Source organism: Chaetodon trifascialis, chromosome 16 (assembly GCF_039877785.1).
Source record: "Chaetodon trifascialis isolate fChaTrf1 chromosome 16, fChaTrf1.hap1, whole genome shotgun sequence".
Lineage (NCBI taxonomy): Eukaryota > Metazoa > Chordata > Actinopteri > Chaetodontiformes > Chaetodontidae > Chaetodon > Chaetodon trifascialis.
This window is the reverse complement of record NC_092071.1, coordinates 13,670,268-13,694,291: the sequence shown is the minus strand read 5'-3', so window position 1 is coordinate 13,694,291 and position 24,024 is coordinate 13,670,268. Positions and strand designations below refer to the sequence as shown.

Here is a 24,024-nt window from a genome sequence, read left to right as displayed (position 1 = left end):
CAAAGCATCTGCTGGGCTACTTTTTCCACCAGCTTTTGGAAATTAGCACAGGACCCAGCAAATTAGTGAGACATTCCATTGTCTTTTTCTCCCTGAATGCTGAGATGTGAGGAGGATGGAGCTGCTACTTGGCTCAAGCATCGTGTTGAGGGCCTGTTGCTGCAGTCTCTGGACTGTAGGCATGATCGTCATGATAACCAGCTGCCAACAACAAGTTGCTGGAAATGGCTTATGAAAATGTAAACCTGCACTGAATGCTGATTTCTGAACTCTTCAGAAAAATGAAACCTCTCTATCACTCTCTTCTCCATATTCCCCGCTCTGCCATTTGAATGATTTGTTAGATTTTATAATTAATTTACCATGTATTCATAATGACTTTATATTATTTACCTTTTTTCTACCATCAATTGTTTGTAATCTTCCCAGCTATTCATTACCCGTTCTTCTTTTATGTCTTAGGATGTTGGGAGGCTGAGAAGAATGGAGGCTGTACCTAAGCTGTGTGCCTAGCTAACCCATGGGGAACTGACGGGAACAGTGCTGGATGGAGGCCAGGACACTGGATGGCGAAGACGAGGAAGCACACAGTATTGTGGATCGCTTGCGTTGTTTGTTCTCTTTCTCAGCCGATCCAAAGTAGATGCAAAGTATTCTGCAATGTGCCTCATTTGCTCACTCTGTCACGTGTCACCCGTGGAGACATGGCAAAAAGAATAAAAAGGATAGGCAGCCAAGGCTAAAGAAACTCTGTTACTGCATGTGGGAGTCGCAGTAATATTTCTGTAAGTTTTAGGGTGATTAAAGAAAAGAAGTGTCAAAAGAAGTGTAAACACCAGATAACATTTCCTCCTCACAGCTCCGTTGGATCCATATGAATTAGAGACCACAGGGGAGCCAGTAGTTGTAGATAGTAACCATCATGGGCAGGTGTAAAAGCAAGGCTTCTTGGTTATTGTTGTTGGCTGGGTTGGTGCTAACAGGAATAGCTTTGGAATATGAGGGGGTTCCTGGTCAGTGGACACGCTATGGCCAGTGGGATGCCAAAGCAACAGGTGAGCTCAGCTTCATCCTGAAAACCAATGTCAGCAAAGCTCTGGTGCTCTATCTGGATGACGGAGGGAACTGCGACTTCCTGGAGCTTCTAATCGCAGACGGGAGGCTCCAGATGCGCTTCACCATCCATTGTGCCGAACCGGCCTCCCTGCATACAGAGACGCGTATCAACGACCTGCGCTGGCACAGAGTCCTTCTCACTCGTAACTACAGAGACACTAGGCTGGTGGTGGACAACGAGGAGAAAGTGGCTGAGGTGAAGTCCAAGAGAAAAGAGATGGTAGTGGCCAGTGACCTCTACGTAGGCGGAATCTCACCCGATGTGCGTCTCTCTGCCCTGACGTCCAGCACTGTTAAATATGAGCCGCCATTCCAGGGCTTTATAGCCAATTTGAAACTGGGGGAGGCACTTCCTGTGCTGCTGGACGGTCAAGCTGTTCATAGTGATTTGGAGTATATATGTGCCACACACTCTCCGTGCAGCAACAAAGGCTCGTGCTCCGTCAGCCACGGAGAGGTCGTCTGTGACTGCATCAACTCCAGCTACAGGGGAAGGTACTGCCATGAAGGTGAGAAAAATATCATCCTTCTGTTTGTCACAAAATGTATTTTTTCCTGAGTATTTTTTTTCCTGTCTCATTTTGTGACAGAGAGACTTTATTTTGCAGTTAAATGCATTGCTTTCTATGAATATTAAGGGAGTTTTTGAGAGCATTTTGTTGTTTGCACTGTTCTCCAGCTTCAGGATAATGCTAGATGCTAAAATGTAGTGTCACAATAGCATGAGCAGGGAAGAGTCACAAAGTTAATGCGGAACAGAGGCATTTCATCTAAAATCAAGTTTGCCAACATTAACCACTCTTAGCTTATACTAGAACACCAATTATATATGACCAATATAAATGAGTCATGGAATTGTTCTATATGTTTTACCTAAATTAAATGTGTAATGCTTTATGATTTATCATAATATGATCCCATTATTATCTCCACTTGCTTATAGATGGTTTGAAAATCTCTTATCAATATCCATTTCTAAGTATATGGTCTTATCACTGACTGAAATCCAGGAAATAATCAATAAAGCCTGCTTAAAAGCAATCCAGATCAAAGTATACTCCAGAAGTACTTAAAGGCTGCTTGGGTTTGTGAGTCCAGCTCTCTGCAGTTATTTTCACAAGTCATAGGGGATAACAGCTTCCTAATGTGACAGATGTTTGCATGTTTTCAACACTGGGACATTTTGCAGGCTACCAAAGGGAGTTTCAGTAAGGACAGAATTGGGCATTTTAAAGTGAGCTTTAAAACTCCTTGGTACTTACAGAAAAGGAAAATGCAAATAAATGATTAATTAAAGAGGTTTTCCACTCTGCTGCTAACAGATGTCAGATTTCCCCCTTATAATAATAATACATTTTTGGCTCGGCAGCCCTGCAGCCCTCTTCCACAAGATCAGGGGGTCATGGGAGGGATGGGGGTGACCTTCCTGGCTGAAAAGACAAAGGATGGATCCTGGCTCGGGTCCCTTCATTTGAACAGTGGACTCACAACCTGCAAGCAAAAGGATATTTTCATTGCATGCATTATAACAGCCTGTTGCTGATCTGTACACCATTATATTAACTACTAAAACAGTCTTTAATAGCAATCTGCTTTTTGTGCCTTATCGCAAAGTAATATAAGATAAAATGGATTCTGAATATCAGAACACCTGAAATTTTTTGTCTTGTTATTTTGTTTGCTAAAAGTAACAACATTCACAAACAAACAGGTGAAAGACATCAAATATTCACTGGACTCTATTGACAATAATGATGGATCGTCAGCATTGACGATCCATCATTAGAAGAAGAAAGGTTAATCAAAACATGACGCGTCTAGCATCTGCCTTGAAAAAGATGGAGATACCAGACTGGTAGTGGTTTATTAGCCTGATATCAACATTAAATATGTCTCTTTGTCTTTATTCTCCTACAGCTGTCCAGAAAGAAGTAGAAGGTAAGACAATGCATCACATAATGAGCAGAGCAATGCGCAGAACTTGTTTGTTTGGTGATGATCTTATTTGCAAAGGCAATTGTCACAGCATCAGTGTGTGAGAGTGTGTTCGCTTATTATCAGGTTGTTATTGTCGGTTTGGACTGCAGTTCTGACATCCAACAAATTAAGCTGAAAGGAGATATACTATCACTGGTCATGAGGTCGATAAAGGAAAAGGCACTTAATGTGCTGAATGCTCATTGTATATGCAATCAGTGTGCCGAAGGTGACTGGAGGGGTCTGCAGAGTATGTGGGTGTTGAACAATATGGGGAGCATTCATATACTGCATCACAGAGAAAATGACTGTACAGAGATGCTTTGTTTTATTATTTATAACTTCTGTATTTTTCCCTCTCTCTGCAGTGCATTTTTTCCTCATCTAAACTACTGTTTAATGTTAAGGCTTACGAAGTCATTATGCCATTATATGCCATTATGCTCAAAGGTCAATATGTGGATTAAACCCAAACATGATGGCATAAATCCTCTGGCATAAGATGACTGACTACTGAGGCCTTGAAATTCATCAAATTGTAATATTATTTGGGCAATGATGATTTTTATTTCAGGTGCATTTAAATTATTTTCTTCTTAAGAGGGACAAATCTCCTTTGGCAGGAAAAGAGACGTTTCTTTCGCTATTGGCAACATTTTAACTGACCACAATTAAATAGGATTGGATCCTAATGAGGTGCACATACTGAACGTGAAATGAAGATTGAAAGTGAGGAGGGAGATTTGTTTAGTCTGCATCAGAGCGAGACATCCCTCTCCCCAGTAAGGAGTGCTGGTTCTGGCGAAAGGGCAGCCAACAGGCTCCAGAGACCAGCGCAAGGTGCACTGAACCACTGCACATTATAAATCACTGTTACCGACTCAAAATGCACCGACCCATGTGCACCTGCTCTCCTAGAAATTCTGCTTCTGACACTTACGTTTGGCGTTTGACAGCAAAATACACTGAAGGTTGCAGAATGGTATTGTCTTCATGTATAGTGGCTGTGCACAAGTAGGAAGAGTGTAGAATGGCTTGCATGACACAGAAAACATATTCACATATTCATTGACATTGGTATACATCATCTTAGATGCAATATTTTGGTAAAGATGAGTCATGTTTTGGTTTAGATTGACGATGCTGTGTTTCATAAAAGCACACAAGTCAGACTTAGTTACTATGGTATCTGATTGTGTCCTTCAGTAATAGTTAGGTTAGGTTTCATCTCAGCACTGTTTCCAAAAACGGGCATTAATCATTCGTAATAAGAGCAAAGATGGCACGGCTCTGCTTGCAGCAAAAAGACAGGCGTTATTAAATGACAGGCTGCAAAGGGAGCACATCAGAATGTTTATTGGATTAAAGCTTGACATGGAGACAATCCCCAATGCAGAATGCATGAAAACAACAATGACAACAGCAAAATCACACTCACCAGATGCCTTTTTTCTGTCCTTCAAACAACTCCATGTGCTATTTGGCAGCAAGTCTTTGTTGTCCTCGACAGAAATAGACGAATGTATGCGTTAACTGAAGCAGCCTCCCCCCACCACCACCACCGCCAGCAACCCCAGAGATGGCAAAGATGGTAACCCATATGCTATATTTGGTTTTAGCTGTGGGTCTTAAGTGGTGCAGGAATTATCTCTATTTGTCTGAGGAAGCGCTTTAAGCCAGTGAAAACCTTTTTCACAGCAGGTGAGTCTTCTGACTTGTTCATCTACAGTATGCAGCACGTGGGCTCCCGTCGATGTGTGCGGACAAAGGCCATGACGGGCCGTGCTCTAATGCCAAAAGAGTGCAGCGTCCTCTGATGTGTTGTGAGCGGAAAAAAAGCAGGTCTGTGAACGAGAGATAAGGACAGCCACCTCACAAGGCAGACGCAGAACAGCGAGAAGCCTCTCAAACGTATAGGAAAACCTAACACAGTGCACAAGTGTCAAGTGCAAACACACTGCCATTGTTTTGGGGGGTTTTCTGCCTCCATATTTTTATGTGTAAGCACACAGTAATGACACACTAAGAACTACAAGGTTGACAAAGCAGGCATAGAAATCTTGCAAAGTAAGGACACAGCGGTTCCTGGTGGGCTTGCATCTTTCAGCAGCAGTGACCTTGGTCTAATCCCTCATTACAACAGGCTCCATAATACTGTACTTTTCACGGAAAAACAAATTGTGCAAATCCTAATCCTCATGCAATGGCTCTTTCTTCTTAGACGCTCGCTAATTAATGTCACAATAATGACTGAGAGGTCCTTCAACATCTGCATTTGTCTTTTCACTCTATTTGTTTAATTAAAGTTACCTAGATAGCAGTGTTTGCCTTGTTAGAAGTAGTTCCAAAAGTTCATTCTGTCATAAGCAATTACGGAGAAATGAAATCAAGATGTGTTCTGCTTTTTTTTTTTTTTTAGCAACACCACAGACATAATTTAAATGAACAACAATTCTAGATAGTTGTAAAGGCTTTTAAAAAAAAAGTTTTGCAAAACTCAAATCTATCAAATCAGCGGAAAGAAAAAGAGGGCAGAAGAACAAATGCAGGAGGCTTAAAGGTCAACACCATATCATGAGGAAACACATTCCTTAATATATCAACACAACGTTTGCAGGTCTGTGGTGTACTTTAATACATAGTGTGCTTCCTCTCTGAAGCTGTGTTTGCTCACAAGAGAAACATTTGTCAGGTATAAAGAAAGTCATTTATATTGTGCTAGCATGGCAGCACTCTTGAAAATATTATTATTGTATCTGTCACAGTTTCCTCTTGCTGACTTTTGCCGGGTAAATCCACATTGAATCACACAGGACTGCTTTCAAACCTCGAGTCAGTAGTGTGCAACACACTTGATGGTTTGAAAACAAAGAGTGGATTTATTATGGATTTACTCAAGGTCAGTAATATAGATGAGTAAAGGCATGTGTAGGCCCAGCAAACACTGACTGCTGTTCACAATCCCTTATACAAAGACATGATGAGATGATCATTAACACATCACACCCACAGGGTAAATCTGCTAGTTTACAGATTCCAGACAGACTAGAACAGCAGGCTTTTGGCGTAGAGTTTTGTTTTTATTTATTCCTAAGAATACTGAAATACTGTTTTATAATGAGGCCAAGTCACGAGGATCCTAAATCAGCATGCTAACATTTTAATGAAACGAGCTTCCATCGCCCTGGTTATACATTTTTGTTTGTCCTGAAACTCATCTGGTAAGGTTGCGTCTTGATTTAAAAATAGAAAGCTAGTAGATTACTGGTAGGAAGGGCGGTTTATTTTCATACAGGCTTTCCTCTCTAATGGGCTTCTCTCTATAGGTCCAGCCAGTTATCTCTGCCTTTCCACACACTGAGATTTGGATATAAGGCTCAGCCAAGTAGGATGAGCATATTCAATGTGTGGCTGCCCCAACACAAGGGCAGCAATGACACCACTCCTCATCCACTTCTCTTAAATCCTCGAATAACAACTAGTCAAAGATGACAGTGTTGGCTGAGGCGCTCGTTAAGCGCTGCCTGCCCTCACCTGTTTTGGTCACGAGCATCAGTCTCCAGTAGTCAGGGATGCATTAGTTAGACATGCAGGTCAGCTTTCCTCGTCCCAGTGCTCAAAATAAATAAATAAATAGATAAATCTGAAGTGTGTGGAGTCATCATAGCTGTGAAATCTTTGGGTCAAAGCTCCTTTCTGCAGCTCCACAGAAATCACAAGGGTTACACTGGGAATTCCCCACTTGATGATGCGATGGCCTCTGGCTTTGTGACTGCTTCTTCTTATTAGTTGGATTATAGCAAAGCTACCCTTCCGCCTCCTCACGTAAAGAAAGAAAGAAATGGAGAGAGATTTACTAGATATTCTTCATGCTGTCTCAGCTGGCGGTGGCTTCCAGCCTGGTGCCGCTGGGTGTGTCTTTGTCACTGTTAATGATAAACAAGCCTCCCTTTTAGCCCCTTGGTGCTACTGCCATGTCATAGATGTGCTTTCTCTTTCATAGCAGAAGATACAGACGCCAGAAGATCTCAGTCCAGTCTGGTGAGAATGAGATCACCCCAGGGGTGATGAATGGAAGGGGAGGTAATGCTGTTTATGCCTTGTGTACACATACATTGGCTTGTCATGTGGGTTGCGCAGCCACAGCAGGGGCGCACACAGCAGCTCTTTGTCTGCTGTGTAGACAGGGTTGTGGCTGAATCCTGTCTAAGCAGAGGCTCAGTCACTGGCCTGTGCAATGACACTCTGTATCAAAAGCCTACGTGTTGGCAGGCAAGGACCCTCCCTCGGGTAATCATGTCCATTCCACACCAAGAGTTGCAGCATGAACAGCTTTGTTCAGTGGAACATGTGCAGGAGATTTGTGCAACGGCAACCAGCCCCTTCATAAGATTTTAGCTAATGACTGAACTGGGACTTGAATCGGGAATGCTGTGTGAGTCTTAGAGTATTGATGCACTGACGAGAGCTGTTTGTGTTGGCTGGCACGGCGGGGCTCATGTGCTCAGCAGAGGTGTTGCATTGTGTCATCCCCATCTCCTTTTTGGCAAGAGGAGCAGGTGACGTATGCCATATGATTGCTGGCTGGCCTGTTGTGATATTCATCTAAGTTCTCTGTGTCTGAGCTGAGCAGGACATAGGAGTGAGAGATCGAGGATAGTGACACACTTGACATGAAATCAAATTTGGCTTTGATTGCCACAGTGTGCTGTCCGACCAGCTGGACTTTTAGACACTGTCACCTGCAGCTGCTCAGCAATATGATGAATAGGTTGCAGTGAATTTTCACTTTGCTTCGATAGACTCATGGTTGTTTCTTTGTGTTCCCAATATGGCTGTCAGAGGGTATTCCAATGCTGCAGTGCTGTGCTACTTTTAAGCATACTGCCTGTCTTGCTCTGTGTATGAGTGGTAGACCAATAAGTTGAGCTGTTGAGCACAGCAACCATGGCATCAGTCAAACCCCCCCGCCTTCTGCTTGACCGAATATGGAGATGGGATGTGTATTTTTTTTTTTCTTTTTTGTCTGGCCTGCTTTATGATGAGCTTTAACGCAGTGCAGCATGGGGTCGCAGCTCCAGTCTGCTTTATTTTTCCTCACTTTTTTTTGCCAGAATTAAAAGGTTAGGTGTTGCAGATCACGAGTGGCTGACCTGTTGTGACTGTCCTAATGGCCTAATGGTTGTTCTTCCATTGTATCAACGTTCAACTCCTGAAAGTTATTGAGCTCCATGATTTGAAAATGAGTGATGGTCGCTGGAGATAAGGATAGCAGATAAGGAATGGTGTCACTTCTACCCTTTAATAAAATGCTGCCATGTACAAGGTTAAATAGGCACATCTGGATTGGCCACTTACATGCAAATATCAGTGTGTAGAGATGAGTGGCTAAGCCCATAGAGCCCTGTTCTACATCATAGAACTCGTGTTAGTAACCTTTTACGTCAGGTGTTTGCGTTATAAGCAGGATTTATGTATATCTGATACATCTCGAACGCTGTCTGCATCAAGTTAACATACAGTATGTGTTCCATTTAGAAAAAAGCATCTGTGTGAGCAACTACCTATAAGGGTTGCACCAATCAAGATGTTTTTTTCTTTCCTTGCCTTCCCTCTCCTCCCTTGAGATGTTTGTCTGTTTTTAGTTTGATTTCCCCTTTATATTTTAGTTTGAACTTTGACATCCGTACCTTCCCCAGGATGTCTGTCACAAACTGCAGTCCAACATTGTGACAATGCTTTTGTTCTCCCAAACCTCTTTATGAACTTCCTGTTTTCGTATCCTTTTTTCTGTTCTTTCCCTCAAGGTCTGGCGCACCTGATGTTAAACCGCCAAGGTATGGGGTCTATTGGTTTGCTTTTCCTTCCCAGCCACCTGATCACAACATTTCCCTTCCCCTGAAATCATTTTAGTTAACTGTGCTGCACTAATATTTCCTCTCCTCTTTTTCCATATACTTGCCTATTCGTTTTTGCTTCCTGTCATGTTATGCTCACTACTCACTCAATTCTTGTCCGTCAAACCCTTGTCCTGACCACTGACTGAGCTACTGGAACATCACCTTTGACCTCTGCAGTTTTTCGCCAAGGTAATGCATCTATGCTCATAGCATCTCTTCGGTTTGGTTTCATGGTGTTTTCAAAGGAAATCAACAGGTGTCAATAATAAAGAATAATGCCAGCAGTGTCTCTCAGGGCCGCACAGAAGTTTATTGACTTTTCCTGTTAAAATGCTGAGAAGGAAACTCAAACATACTGTACCATCAGAGGAATTCCTTTTGCATCTTTTTTTCTTGAGGCTGTTGCAAAGAAATTTGATTTCCACAAAGTTACAAGATAGCTCTGATTTCTCAAATGTGTGATCACTGGGTTGTTTATGATCACTCATCAGTGGGTTGCAGATAACATTCCCGTCAAATGATTTCTGCATTTCAGCAGCGCCAATGTGTTGAATATTCATATATGTGCACATTCAAAGAAATGGATTTCAAACTAGTGATGGAAGGGATATTTTGCATTGGAGGGTTTTGCCAGTAAGAAATTAAGTCAGGGAGTGCTTTCCTGTTCTTGTTCAGAAAAAAAAATGTAATGCACACAAGGTCAGGATATACCATTCTGCACACTCTTTTAACTGATATGAACTCAAATGCTGACTAATATCTGAATTATACAGTACTGTGATGTAAAACCTTGGGAGAAAAACATTAATCTAATGCAACATTAGGTAAAACATTTTGGGACATTTTGACTAACAGTATGGGTGGCACTGACCTACATGAAGCCTGCTGTATTTATGCTTTGTGTTTTCTGCCACGTGTTGTGAGATTCAGATGAAAGTCCCCATCCTGTCGCCATGGCAATCAGTGTTGTCTCTAAACATAGAGACTTGGCTTTAATGACCCACAGTGACAGTATAATACACTGCTCAAATCCTCATTTTCCTCATCAGCAAAACGTTTTTTAGACTTTAATCTTGATAAAATAGCTTTTTGGTTGAATTTTGACATTTTTAACTTTCTAAAAATTACTGATTTGACCAAAAAGCGTCCCGTATTTTTATTTTTTTACAGTTTCATCAAAACTACGTTCATTCAAAGCAAATTCTCTTTTTATTTTCAACCCAATCAATGCAGAAAAGGGTCCTTATATAATTGCCATAAGATATAGTTAGAAATACTCTCTATGAATAGCTTTGTGTGCCATCTTTGTTCACTCCATGGAACACAAATCGGTGAAGATGAGAAAAAAATGAGTGTGTGGAAGTGAGCTGGGTGTTCTAATATACATTTTCTGGTGTAGAACTGATAATGCTAATATTGAGGTCATTTACAGTACATGAAAAGGCTTAAGTGAATACTTCACAGCATGATAACGGCAGTTTTTCAGCCACTATAAATGGTGCAGCTTGAGGCCATACATGAGTGTGACATTATAGATTAAGGTCTGGATTCTTTGGTTTCTTGCTTTGGGACAGACTTGTTCATGTACAGAAGGAGTAATCAGTCTTTACAAGACCAAAAGATGATGTTCAATTTAAGCTCCAAATTGAATTGATGGGTATGCTGACAGAACAATGCAGCTGGATATACTGTATGCGGCTACTGCCTCAGTAATGATTAACATTGTCTGCTGTACTAGAATTATGCTGTTAAATCAAATATTTAGTAAGTTATACAGTAAGTGTGTCCTATAGGCCAACCACAACGTGAATCATCATGAAAGGAAGTCTAAATGCAATTGCTCCATTTTATGAATCAATAAGAAGAAGTAGTTGGTAACTGTGTAATGAAGATTTACAGAAATAACCCTCCGAGCAATACTCAGACGTAGCACAGCTATATAATTAGCAACAAAGTAATGTACATCTGAGTTCATGGAATATACATGAGACATCACATTGTTTTATTCAGCTATTTAATGTTTCTTTAAACAGTTTTTATTAACTTCAACAATATTCCAGCATTAGCCTGAGGGGATACTAAAGAGAGCCGTCTTATTTGATGTGTATTTATTTTGCCACACATCATTTCAAATTAATATACTCCTTAGCTGTCAGTCTCTGGTAAGAGTCCCACAGTATATAAATGAATTAAAAGCTTATTGCAGACTTTCAGGAGTGGCTGCTTGTGTATGTGTCCAATGTGTACACACAGATATACAGTAAGCTATGAGATTATTCAGGTGCAGGTGTAGCTGATGGAATGCCTCGAGTGCTTATGCACATCCCTGCCTCCAGACTGGAGGTAAACTGCTGCCCAGGCTACGCATATGCCCACACTGCCTGAGGTTTGGATGCAACCAGCCGACAACTGACTCCCCCGCCCCAAACAGGAGTCGAAGTCAGCAGTTGCCATCTGTGCCCCAGGTTCTTGGACCACTTTGAAATTAATCAGCTGTAAAGCTTAATATTAATGAGCAGTCCACATGTTTGCATTTTTGTTGGCATGGTTCAGCCACTGCAGCATAGTGTTATTGTTCCAGAGACGGGACCAGGTGGGTTACAAGTAAGTAGTAACAGACTACAGTGTTTGATGTGCATCACGCAGTGACAGCAGCTAATTTATAGCTCTGGGCAGTACCTATACAGATAATCCTTTTTTGACATGAGTGTAGGGGCTACACCAGTTGCTGTCTTAAAGCTAACTTGTCCAATGTTCAAGTAGCACCCAGAATTCTGTTGCTCCCTCCATATTTTGAAGGTGCCCACTTCATCGGATTGGCCATGAGCAGCCCCCCATGGACTCACTCACTACTGTTTGTACCCTGAATTTAGAGGCACCCTTTATGGTCTGAAACCATTGGGTGCAAGGAAATAGGATATAGGATGATTGGTAGTAAGACAGACACAGAGAAAAAGAGGAAGTGGTAACAAAAAGCAGCAAGATGTGGCCATTAGAAGAGGAGCAGGTCAGACATAAAGAAATTCTTGGTACTGCCATTACATTCCGCTGAGCCTCCTTCTTCTCATACAGATGTTTGCTGCAATTGTCTTATAGCTGCAACCAAGGTAGAAGCAGCAACATGCATAAAGTGTTAAACTACGCCAGCAGCATCTCTTATGGCATTACCACAGAGTTGGTGTCAAAGTCTTTCTGGTGTCAGAGCACAGCCTTTTCCATAAGCTGGTAGACACTGTTGTTGCAGACAATGGGCCACATCCTTGGTGATCAGGAAAGCAGAGGTCTCCAAGGTCTTCAAGAGGGCTTTGGGTTCATCTGCGAGTGACGTCTTAATTATAGAAAGCTGGTAATGACTGAAACATGATTGTGCAGGATATGTTGCAAATCCTCTTGTCATACAGACTGATTTTGTATGAGAAAACCTTTTTAGAGATTAGATTAAATGGTAGCTGTGCCTGTGGGGTTCATCAACTCAACACATAAGCACTCATGTTTTGCTAAATTAGACGACAACACCTCGGGTGTCCCACCGTCATTTTTTCCTCAACCACACTAAGTTGCCTTCAGTGTTCATTATGTTGGCTCTGCACCTGCACTTAGGTTTGCATTCCAGCTTCAACATCAATCAAATGCCGGATTTAGGCTCAACAGCAATAGCCTAACGAGTTGCTGTCTGCACAATAGTTGAGTAACTACACTGTTCAAACAATAGAGACTAATGGCACTGCTGCTCCTGCCGGCTTAAATTGGCCCTGGAGTTCAGAAGCCAACATCTACTGTACAAGCAAACATAGGCTTAAGGGACAGCTTATCCATCTAGCTTGAAACAGCTTGCTCAGTAGTTTTGAGGCTGTAACTTACAAACAAGCAAAGGAAGGGGTGTCTGTATGGGCTTAAAACAGCCCATTCATGAGCTCAAGAACTGTGCTACACAATAGTAAACATTAGTATGAAGGGAAATTAGTGCAGTGTGTTTCATTATTCAGTATTCAGTTATTCAGTATACAGTCGGGCTGAGACAACTCCAGCAGGGCTATACAAGATTTAACACCTTGTGCCACTGTGGCATTGAGCTCAGGTTGCCGCATGTCTTACACGCTTCTATATAGCTTTGATTTTCCAAAATCAAATTGTAATTTGTAGTCAGTATTGTATCTATCTATCTATCTATCTATCTATCTATCTATCTATCTATCTATCTATCTATCTATCTATCTATCTATCTATCTATCTATCTATCTATCTATCTATCTATCTATCTATCTATCTATCTATCTATCTATCGTTGTTGTTTTTGTTGTTTATTCAAAGTAAGTTGTCATTCAGCTTACATTGACAATAGCTGTCAAAAATCCAAACAAATCAAAAAGCTTTATCTTCTGTATAATCATTAGTAGCATCATTGTTGAATGAATGAGCTGTAATATCAAGAACGATTTTGTGTTATATGTAGAGATGTTTGACACTAGAGGCAGTACGTTGATAGCTTGTGCAAAGTTATGTCGTCAAAAATGTGGAATTCGGAAGAAAGGAAGAAACAGACAGAAACCAGCATCTTGCTTCAGCTCTGGTTTAAACCTGAAATTGCTTTTATTGAAACAGTTGGGGAAATTGTTTGAGCCATCAGATTTTACTGTACATACACTCACTGGAAGTTCTGTGGGTGTAATTAGATATTTAGCCAAATCTGATGCGTTTTTACTGGCATTTTCAAAATGTCACTGTTGAATGAAGGATAAGGCATTGTTCTATGCTTCTCTTATTGTCAACAAATCAGCAAAATCAACAACGTATCTCAATTCTTAACGACTACCCAATCTTGTTCATTGCTCTCATGTCTGAGTCCATTTTTCCGACTGAAGATGTACATCTTCAACAAACAGATCACAAATATGTATGCTAACATAACATATATATTATCACAAATATGTTTTTGAAAAAGGCCAAATAAACATTTGTTGGTGACTGTTTTCAGCTGCAGATTTGGTGTCTTAGTGAGTATTTGCAGCACTAGGACGCTGTATGTGGGATCGACTCAAAGTGACTCAAAGGGCCCATGTTTATCCTAATGAAGGAGCATGGCAGCCAGACTAACACTGTGGCTCTCTGTTGTGTCTTAAAGGAGGCCTGTGAAACAGAGGAATATCAGGCTTTGCCTACACAGACAACACTTGCTATAGGGATCAGTTTATTGCTGGCTTGGGTCTTTTTATGGCATTGCTTGACAATAAGAAAAGTCTAGAGTATCACCAGACTTCTCCCTTAGTGTGCACACAGCCTGCGGACTCATGTGATCTCCCACTGACAGTACATTTGTCCATCAGACTGTGCAGTGATTTTGTAGCATATGTGGGTAGTCTCACAACAGGTACGTACATGGGCCATTCAAGTTAGTTTTGGTGATAGGGAAGTATTTGTTGAAGTTTATAAATGTTCTACTCGTTTTAGTGTCAACATGTTACTGCAGTAGTGAATATACAGTACTGTGCAGTAGATAAATCAACCTTAATGACTGGAACCATTATCTAAGATGTTTCTCCTCCCCTCTTAGGGCAGGAGTCGTCAGTGGCCACCTTCAAAGGCAATGAGTTCTTCAGCTACAACCTGTCCCAGACTCCCATTCAGAGCAGTTTGGATGAGATCACGCTGTCGTTCCGAACCCTGCAGAGGAACGGTTTGCTGCTTCACACAGGGAGGTCAGCTGACTATGTCAACCTGTCCCTAAGGAACGGAGCTCTGTGGCTCGTCATCAACCTGGGTTCTGGTGCCTTCGAGGCCCTGGTGGAGCCAGCCAGTGGGAAGTTCAATGACCATGTCTGGCATGATGTTCGAGTGACCCGCAACCTACGCCAGGTGTGTATATACATCAGCTGCCTGTGAATGAGTCAGTTTTATTGAGCCTGTCATTATGCATGCTGTAATGTCAGTAAGTAGCATGCAGAAAGGATCTAAAATCAAGGATGTCAAACAGAAACCAGTCACTACATGCAGTATAGTCACCTTACACTGTAACTCAAAGAGAGTTTTTCAGGTACACTTATTTATATGCGTAATTATCTTTAAGATTTGGATCAAATTGTTACGAGGTCCAGGTAATACCAGCCCTTAGCCGATAGGGTTTAGCCCAGCATAAACACTGACATATATTGCATTTCTATTGAATGTGTAATATTTGTGCTCTGCCAGATGTCACATTTTCAAGTTTCTGATAGATATTACAAGCTATAGTAGGTCATGTAGTAGGTCATGTACCTCATTCTCATGAAATAGAGTGCTTCGGTGGAAATCTCCTTTTATAATCAGGCACCTTGCATTTTTGTCTGCCCCTACAAGATTGCTGTGAAGGTCTTTTTAGCCTATTGACTCATGCAGCAGTGTCCATCATATTCATGTATCCTGCAGCAGAGAAGAAATCTTTGGGGCCTGGAGTCTTTTTTTTCTTCCCTTACAGAGCAATAATTGTCATGCAGGTTTTCAAATTTTGACGAACTCCACACATTTTTGTGGCTGCAGCGTCTGATGCAACTTTGCAGCAGTATCAGAGAGGTCATGCAGAGCAGAGCTTTTTATACAATGAATACAGCCATTGCATGTGTCCGATATTGTACTGCTGTACCTACTGTACTGTACCCAAGCCAAGTACAACCTGGCCCTAAGGTTTCATATTCATTAGTTTTGTCCACTGGACAAAGCACAGTGCTGAATTCCCAAACTAATTTACAGGCTGCCAGGAAGTGTCTGTTCCATTAAATGTTACCCTGCTGGCACTCTTCTTTGGCTGCAGTCATTCTACAATTAGTCCCATCACACAGTACCTTAAAGCTCCACTAATCATTGTTTTTATATTAACACAGTAAATGTGCAGTGTTAAAAGTGTAATGTGAAAGGGTGTTGACTGCAGTGATAAACCCACACTTTACCCATTAATTTTAAAGGCTCGCAAATAGGTAAACACATCAAATGCTAATTTTGCTAGTTTTTTTTTTTTTTTTTTTTTGGTGTGTAAACTATTCTTTGCTAACACTTGAGCTATAACGACATGTCATTTTGTGGTGGGGTTCTGTCCGGTATAGCAGCTAAGAAGATTGATGCAACTAACCTGCAACGACAGAGTTTTGGTCACCTGGGGGCAGCTGAAAGAACATTGACATATCATTGCCTGTCAAGGTGATATGGCAAACTGGTTAGCAAACAGCTGAATAATCAAGACAGTCAGGTCAGGTGTCACTATACCATTGCAGAAGAAGAGGGCGCAACAAGAAGACGAAATTGAAAGTCAAACCTATGATATGAATGTAGGCATTTACTGTATGTTTAGTTCATGCATTAGTTTGAGGACGGTTATGGTTTTCTCATCGCTCCACACGGACCTGATGTTTTAACTGTGTCGGTCTGCTGCTTGATGCTGAGCTCCCAGTGTACAACTGGTTTTTAGAGCTTTTCAGGGCATTTTACCCACGTCAAGTGAGAAATATGCTAATATTTACAACTTATTCTTTCTGCATCTTCATCAGATATACCTGATGATGCCAGTGTGAAAATGTCATAAAGTAGCTGTGCTTAATATATATTTTTGGAGCATTAACTCGTGCTCTTGACACATTTAGAAGTGTACAATATGTTGAGGCTGGCAAATTGTATCAACTCAAGCAGAGCTCCTCTGAGCTGAGGTGCAATGTAATATTCTTACCTTAGAAGAGCATTTAAAAAAATCTGCAGGGGACATTCACACCACTGAGTCCAACAAGAACCCTGTGGATCATTTCTAGCACAGCACTGAAACCTTAAGGAAATTGGCCTTCTGAAGGTGAAAAGAGTCCAAGCGTTTTTGTGCCGTATAAAGTCATCGCTTTATAAATTTACCCCAACCATAACTAAACTAAACATGTTTCCCTCCAGTGAGCTTTGCCACGTGCATTGCATTTAAATGTTTCATTCCTTTGCTGAAGTGGGACTCATTTTGTATCTGTAGTAACTCTCTCCTCATCACCAATATATTTTGAACCCGTCACATTAACCTGCGTATACAGTTGCATCCTCCTCCACATCTATTTCCTTACCCCGGCTTCCAGAAGAGCGGCAATCCTATGCTTACAACGTCACTTGTGCTTTCAGCCATGCATTTGATCCCTGTGTAAATTGCTTTCCCCTCAGATAAGTTACCTCACTGACATGTAGATACGGAGAACTGTAACTCCCAAGAGAGTGCTGGTGGAAACATTTTATTAGATCCGGTGGTGCTTTTCAGGGTAGAATTCTTCCTATTACTATCTCCCTCTGCATCTGTCTCTTCTTTGACTGTCATGAGCAAACTGATTCTTGCTTCCTCTCTCCTTTCTTGACCCTTATTAATGATGCATCCACCTATTCCTGTGCTGGCCAGTACACATACATAATCTGCTGTTGTTCCTTCTTAACACTGCACTCAATTCTCACTGTAATCCTGGAGCTCTGCTCATTAATGACGTTTTTACCAAATTCAATAATTACCTTTGCACACATTCACCCCTCACCTCTGATTTTCAAATGCCAGGAAAATATCTATCTGGGGATACGGTGTAATACCCATTATTAGAAATTGGTCTGGTTTTTCCAGACGCTGTGGAGTGAAAGAGAAAGCAGCATCAATCAGTTTCCAGACATGAAAGCACTTTGGTTTTCTGAAGTTTCTTGATGTGCAGTATCAACAACCCACAGTCAAGCCCTGCCATTGTCCACTTTCTAAGCCAAAGATAGTGAAGGTTTCACTGCCAGATGGACAGAAATCAATATGTGCCAGTAGCAGAGAACGGTGATGCGGGACCTCGTTTTAGAGACCCAACACCTGAACATACCCTGTCAGGTCATTCTTTTGTCTCTTATCCTTTTGCTTTCAACATACCAGTGATTTTACAAAACAGACACCACAGATTGCACAAAGTTAAATTCACAAGATATACTGGGCTTTTAAAAATCCAAACACTTGATCATAGCTCCCATATTTTAAATGATATGTTTTGTGTATGCCTCCTGAGACCTGGCTGGGTGATTACGATCAATTTGTTCTGAATGAACTTTACTTTTCTTATCTACTTAAGTCAAGGTCTATTGGATCTGGTGGTGGTGGCAGTGTAGTGTAGCTGTTATCTGCACTTGTGTCCAGATATGTAGCTCAGTGTTAACTTGTCATCCTTCTCTTTTAATAGAAATCACCCTGTTATTATCTGCAATGCCTATTGTTCCCTTAAAATGTTATATTTCAAGTGCTTAAATGCTCATTTGTCTCTGTGGTATTTCAAAATAAACATCTGATTATAAATGTGTTATAAATGTATTAATTATTAAAAAAAATTTACAATGTAGAACAATTAAATTGTATAATGGAACAACTGAGAGAGAGCTGTCTTTCATATGATTTGGCCTGAAACATATTAGTTTGAATTATGAACATGCCTGTCCCATGCCTTGCTGGACATGTCATTTTCATTTTTTACCTTAAACACAATTTATCACAGGCAGTACAATCAAAGACTTAGAAACGGAGTGCAATGATTTGCAAATCCTTTTTGACCTGAACTCAATTGAAGACATAAAAACACAATATATGTAATGTTGTGACAGGGCCAACACAAGACTGAGAAAGTTGTGGAATGCTCCAGAAACACCTGTTTGGAACATTCCACAGGTGAACAGGTTCATTGCTAACAGGTGATGGTATCGTGATTGAGTATGAAAGGAGCATCTTGGAAAGTCGTTCACAAGCAAGGATGGAGCGAGGTTCACCACTTTGTGAAACACTGCATGGACAAGTAGTCCTACGTTTTAAGACCAATGTTTCTCAACACACAGTTGCAGGGAATTCAGGGATTTCACTACAATCCATAATATCATCAAAAGATTCAGAGAATCCACAGAAATCTCTGTACATAACAGGCAAAAACAAAAATCAACAGTGAACGCCCGTGACATTCAATCCCTCAGGCAGCACTGCAACATGACTGTATAAAGGATGTTACCACATGGGGCTCGGGAACACTTCGGAAAACCATTGTTGGTAAACAGTTCAGAGCTGCATCTACAAAAGCAAGTTAAGACTACAATGCAAAGAGAAAACCATATATCAACATCCTCCAGAAACGCTGCTGCTTTGTCTGGGCCTGAGCTCATCTGAGATGGACTGACGAGAGAGAGAGAGAGAGAGAGAGAGAGGAAAACTGTGCTGTGGTCTAAAAGCAAAAGTGATGTAATGCAGCAGCAAACATGCCCCTGTCCCAGCTTTTTTGGACTGTGTTGCAGACATCAAATTCAGAATGAGTGTGTATTTACAGAAAACAATAAGGCCGTAGGATGTGCAAATCATTGCGTTCTGTGTCTCTGCCTGTGTTTTACACAGTGTCCCAACTTTATTTGGAATCAGGGTTGAAGCTTTTCACACTAGATTTTCCTTTCACCCACAAAACAGATCAGTAATTGTTTTCACTTCCCCAAAGTGGGAGCTGTCACATCTGTGCAAGCTACATGTTAACTGTAGGTTTATTGTCATGGCAACAGGCATATAATTTTTTTTTCTCCTATAGCGCTGTTCAGTATTTCATTTCCTTTGTCTCTGTGTACTGATGAATCTGATATGAGAATAATCTTGTTTTGTTGCTGCCAATATACAAGTCACACAGCTTGCCATCTTGATATCTTTAATCTCGAATTAATTGACTATACAGTAGCGTTCATATTGTTTTGGAGCCAAAATATCAGTGGAACCAATATTTATGGTATATTGACTCCACTGCAATCCTGCTAATATATCAGAAACAGGGATCAGCTGAGATTAGCGAACCCTTCAAAGCTGTTCTTGTAATTGCCTTCAAGATCCAACATTTAGACAAGCTCAACTAGAATCAAGAAATGAAGCATGAAATAATTAGGCCAGTTCTTTCTTTCTGACTCCAAATTTCTCTGTGTCTTGTTATTTATTTACCCCAAACCCTCCTTTCCCGACAACGCCTCCAGGTGACGATCTTGGTCGATGGGATTCTCACCACCACCGGCTACACCCAGGAGGACTACACCATGCTGGGCTCTGATGATCTCTTCTACATAGGAGGCAGCCTAAACACAGCGGACCTGCCAGGCTCCCCGGTCAGCAACAACTTCATGGGCTGCCTGAAAGACGTAAGTGCAGCTTGACCTCGGTCCCAACAGAGGACTGGAAACACTATCCGACCCTCCTTAGATAGCACCACCCCTTCCTATAGCAGAGCATGCTCTGCGTATAGAAAATCACCCCTCACATTCATATTGATTCTCCTGCTGTAGGGTATTTGAAGGAGAAACATTCACCTGAGAGGCTGCGCTGTGCTGAACATATGCATTTATAGATTCCTGCGGGAATCCCTTTGATAGAGCGAATATACATAAGAAACAGATGCATCTTCTCATGTTCATTCCTGAAACACAGTCAGCTTTCACTGCTATATCCACATTTTTGAAGCTTTTTAACTCTGACCTGTACCTGTCACATTAATTATTTTGAGCAAGAAAGTTAAGATCATGTCCTCAGCATTAGAAAGGGAAGAGACAAAGCAGTGAATTATGGGTTAATGCTCACTTTCAGCCTGGTCTTACAATTTAATGAAGTGAGCAATCTCACGAAAACCAAATGAAATGCTGTGTGCATTAAAAGCAAGAGGACTGCTCTCTCTAACCAAGCAAGGATTAGAAGAAGAAGTGCCGAAAACAGACAGTAGTTTAGATTAAAATAGTGAAGTGGAAGGTAACAATAGCATCAGGGTGACTGTTGGGTGCATGCATATTTTCTAGGGGTCAATAACCAACACAAACAACGGAATTTTCTTCTGCCAGAGACACTTACGTCAAAGGATATAAGACCATTTATTCCATAAACGCTTATAAACTGCTATTAGGCTTTGCTCTTCATCCCCATTAAATCCAGCAGCATGGGACTCAGCTGGGAGTACAATGCACCAAGGACAGAACAGACGCATCGTTTAGATATGGGATACACAAAATGCACAAGGCAAATAGAGCTGAAATAACCTGACTAAGCTAGTAACAGCAGCTTCCTGCTGTGTGAGAGTGAGGGCTTGGCAGATTATAAAGACCGCTATATTATCTTGTTAAAAGTAGATTGATTACTTCTTTGAATATTTTTGGATAGGCTACTGTGTTCTTGACTTCAGTGCTCTGCCAGAACGAACTTAAAAAGATCTTTCTTGTCAGTTTTGAATTTTCTTATTGGGGTTTCGCTTGCCAAGTCCTAACCACAAAGCAGTATTTATGTCAGAGAACTGAAATCTTCAGACTGCTGCGTTTGTTGCCACAACAAGTAATCTGTGTTTCAAAGTGTAGTCCCATGACACATTGATAAAGAAGTTACAGACAAATTCTTTACAGGATTCAGGGTTTGTAGCTGTGCTGGGCTGTAAGGATGGTAGTGTTGGCTGGTCGGCCTGTCGTCCACCACTTTGGTCCAAACTTGGCTCAGCAACCATTGGATGTGATTGCAATGAAATTTTGTGGTTCGACTGAGGATGAATCATACAGACTTTGATCTCCTGGTGTTTTCTCTAGTGCAACCACAAGGTGGACAGTTGTGGTTTTGAGGGTCTCAACAACTGTTTGATGTATCGCTATGATATTTGCTGCAGTTAATCAGGGTCCCAAGAGGATAATCTGTTGTGATCTTCTAATTTTTATCGTGCCATCATCAGGTCAAGATTTCAGTTTGATCAGTGCTTTGGTTTATGAACAGATACCTGCAAAACTTTCCCATTAGCCTCAGCTGTACTGTTTTGTGCTATGAATGAATGTAAGCATGCTAATAGGCTAAACTAAGATAGTGAGCCTGACAAACATTACTTAAACATCAGCATGTTAGCATAGTCAGTGTGAGCATGTTGGCATGCTAATGTTAGCATCTTTCACAGATTACTACAGTACTGAAGTATAACTTCAGAGATCCATTGAAATGCTCTTGGCTATTACTTTTTTTAGGTTTTTGCTTTTTTTACATTTTGAATCAGAAGGTCCACACATTCTACAGATATGTAATTTTGTCCTTTAAACAGCAGTACACACACATTTAAAATGAATGTGTTTGTCATAGAACTGGCAGCATTCATTAATAAAGTATATAACATTAGCATTTTAAAGCACTCAAGCGTTGACTGAATGTTTTTTAAACGGAGTGCCTGCATAACTACTCTGCAGCGTGAATATACTAAAATGAAAATGAGATGTTATTTATGTACAGGTTATTGTCCCAGCACCGCTGCCAGTACTGCAACCTCCGCTCTGTGGGCGGTGTGGCTGGTGGTGGTGTTTAGACTGACTACTGCTGTGCATAGTCACACGGATGTACTGTAGGCATGCAGGGAGAGTATGACGGGATAAAGAGTCATGAAGATGGGATGACAAACCCGAAAAGTTGCAGTAATGAGGGTGAGTGGTGACGGAGGCAGAGCTGATCAAGTGGGATCAGCCTGCCAGCAAATCCAGGAGCCAAGTTCAGAGACAGGTCAGGCCAAACCAGAGCTTTGAGTTTGGTGATGAAGTAGAGGAACAAAGCTCTGCGGTGAATGCAAAGCATTTACACATAAATATTCATGTTAATTCACGTGGGAAAGAAAATGAGCAGTGACTAAAATGTGTATTGTATAAGCATTGGGTTTATTTAGTGGGATATCTGTCTTATTGTGTTGAATGTAGATGAGTGTGGGCCATGACTAATCTCTCTAGACGTTACATGATAATAGATGTGAGTGCTGCTGGGTAGAGGCCATCAGGTTCATCAGGAACAAGAAAAATAATGGCCGCTTTCTGACAAATGTCTCGACTACAACAACTAGCAGAGAGATGAATCTGTCTTTCAAGTCACCTGCCTGCTGGTCTGTAGTAAGTGTGCCCACAGGATATCCCGCGGCGCATCATTAGGTTGCTTTACTTAAATGCTTCAAAGATTGTACCCAATTTGGTTATGAAGAATGAGCTCACATGGCTGTTAGCCGCAGAGAAGGTCTTCATTCTCAGACTGCTGTTATTCTTCACCACTTGAGCATAAAAGACACGAGGGCTTTGTCAATCGGCACTAGAAGAGCTTTATTCTTGTGTTTTGGGATGCTTGGTAATCCTTGTCACATACAACAGGTGTCTGAATTGGTGAAATAGGATTCCACTTCCTGTATTGTCCTTTGGCTTATATAATAGCCCTGCAGAGGTCACAGTGTGCCTTTTAGTGTTTCAAGTTGTAAATGATTTGTAACTGCTAACGCGCTGGTCCCACTTGGTGTGTGCATCTTGACTGACCATCTTCCCATTTAGAAATTGCCTGTTTCTCGATGGTCAGTTTCCCCATCTGATTTTACTGCTTAATTAGTCACAGTGAGACAGGGTGAAGTGTGATTTTGGCTCAAATTGCCTCTCAGCTCGACTGTTAGTCCTCTGTGCAGCGTGGTGTGTCACCTCAGGCACTGACTGGTTGCAGAGCAGTGTGGCAGATAACAGTGGGCTCTGGGTGACTTACAACTGATACAAAATGAGACAAGGATTGTTGTCTCCTGCTGTGCATATTGATGAACCCAGAATGAAAGCAGAAAATAACAGAATAACAGCACGAAGAAGCACGCACTAGCGTTATATGGAGGTATGCTTTCAGTTTAAACAGGGAGTTGTATATCCTATATTTAATATAAGCAAATGTCTTTAAAAAAACTTTTTCTATTTCTCTTTGTTTCCTGTGATTTATGTAAAATACCAAATCAATAGCCAGATGTTCCTCAAAGACAGGGTGAGGCCTGTTGCACATCCACTGTAGCCAGTCATTGTTTAGCTGCTTCTGCATCATAAGATCAACAATGAAAAGTTTATGCCCTCTTACATTTACTAAATGTACCTCTTAAAGTGATAAATTGTGTGTTGTGCTTGTAAAGGATCGAGTCCACCTCTCTCCCACCCACCAGCTCTGCTTGGACTTGATCTTTTTCAGTTTACTTAGTATAACCACACATGATTGTTTGCCATTGTGTAGGTGCTATGT

The 24,024-nt window shown here is 41.2% G+C and overlaps 1 protein-coding gene across 2 annotated transcripts in view; it reads left to right on the top strand.

The window, feature by feature from the left end:
• Positions 1 to 24,024, top strand: part of LOC139345105 (neurexin-2-like) — a 111,463-nt gene that overhangs the window by 21,539 nt on the left and 65,900 nt on the right. The window contains exons 2-7 of one of the 2 annotated variants that reach the window (XM_070983590.1): positions 463 to 1,625; positions 3,034 to 3,054; positions 8,901 to 8,930; positions 9,171 to 9,182; positions 14,545 to 14,846; positions 19,980 to 20,141. In XM_070983590.1, the coding sequence (XP_070839691.1) occupies positions 923 to 1,625; positions 3,034 to 3,054; positions 8,901 to 8,930; positions 9,171 to 9,182; positions 14,545 to 14,846; positions 19,980 to 20,141 (1,230 nt within the window). In that variant the 5' untranslated portion in view covers positions 463 to 922. The remainder of the gene's footprint in view (positions 1 to 462; positions 1,626 to 3,033; positions 3,055 to 8,900; positions 8,931 to 9,170; positions 9,183 to 14,544; positions 14,847 to 19,979; positions 20,142 to 24,024) is intronic. The other variant, XM_070983591.1, reaches the window with a different exon arrangement.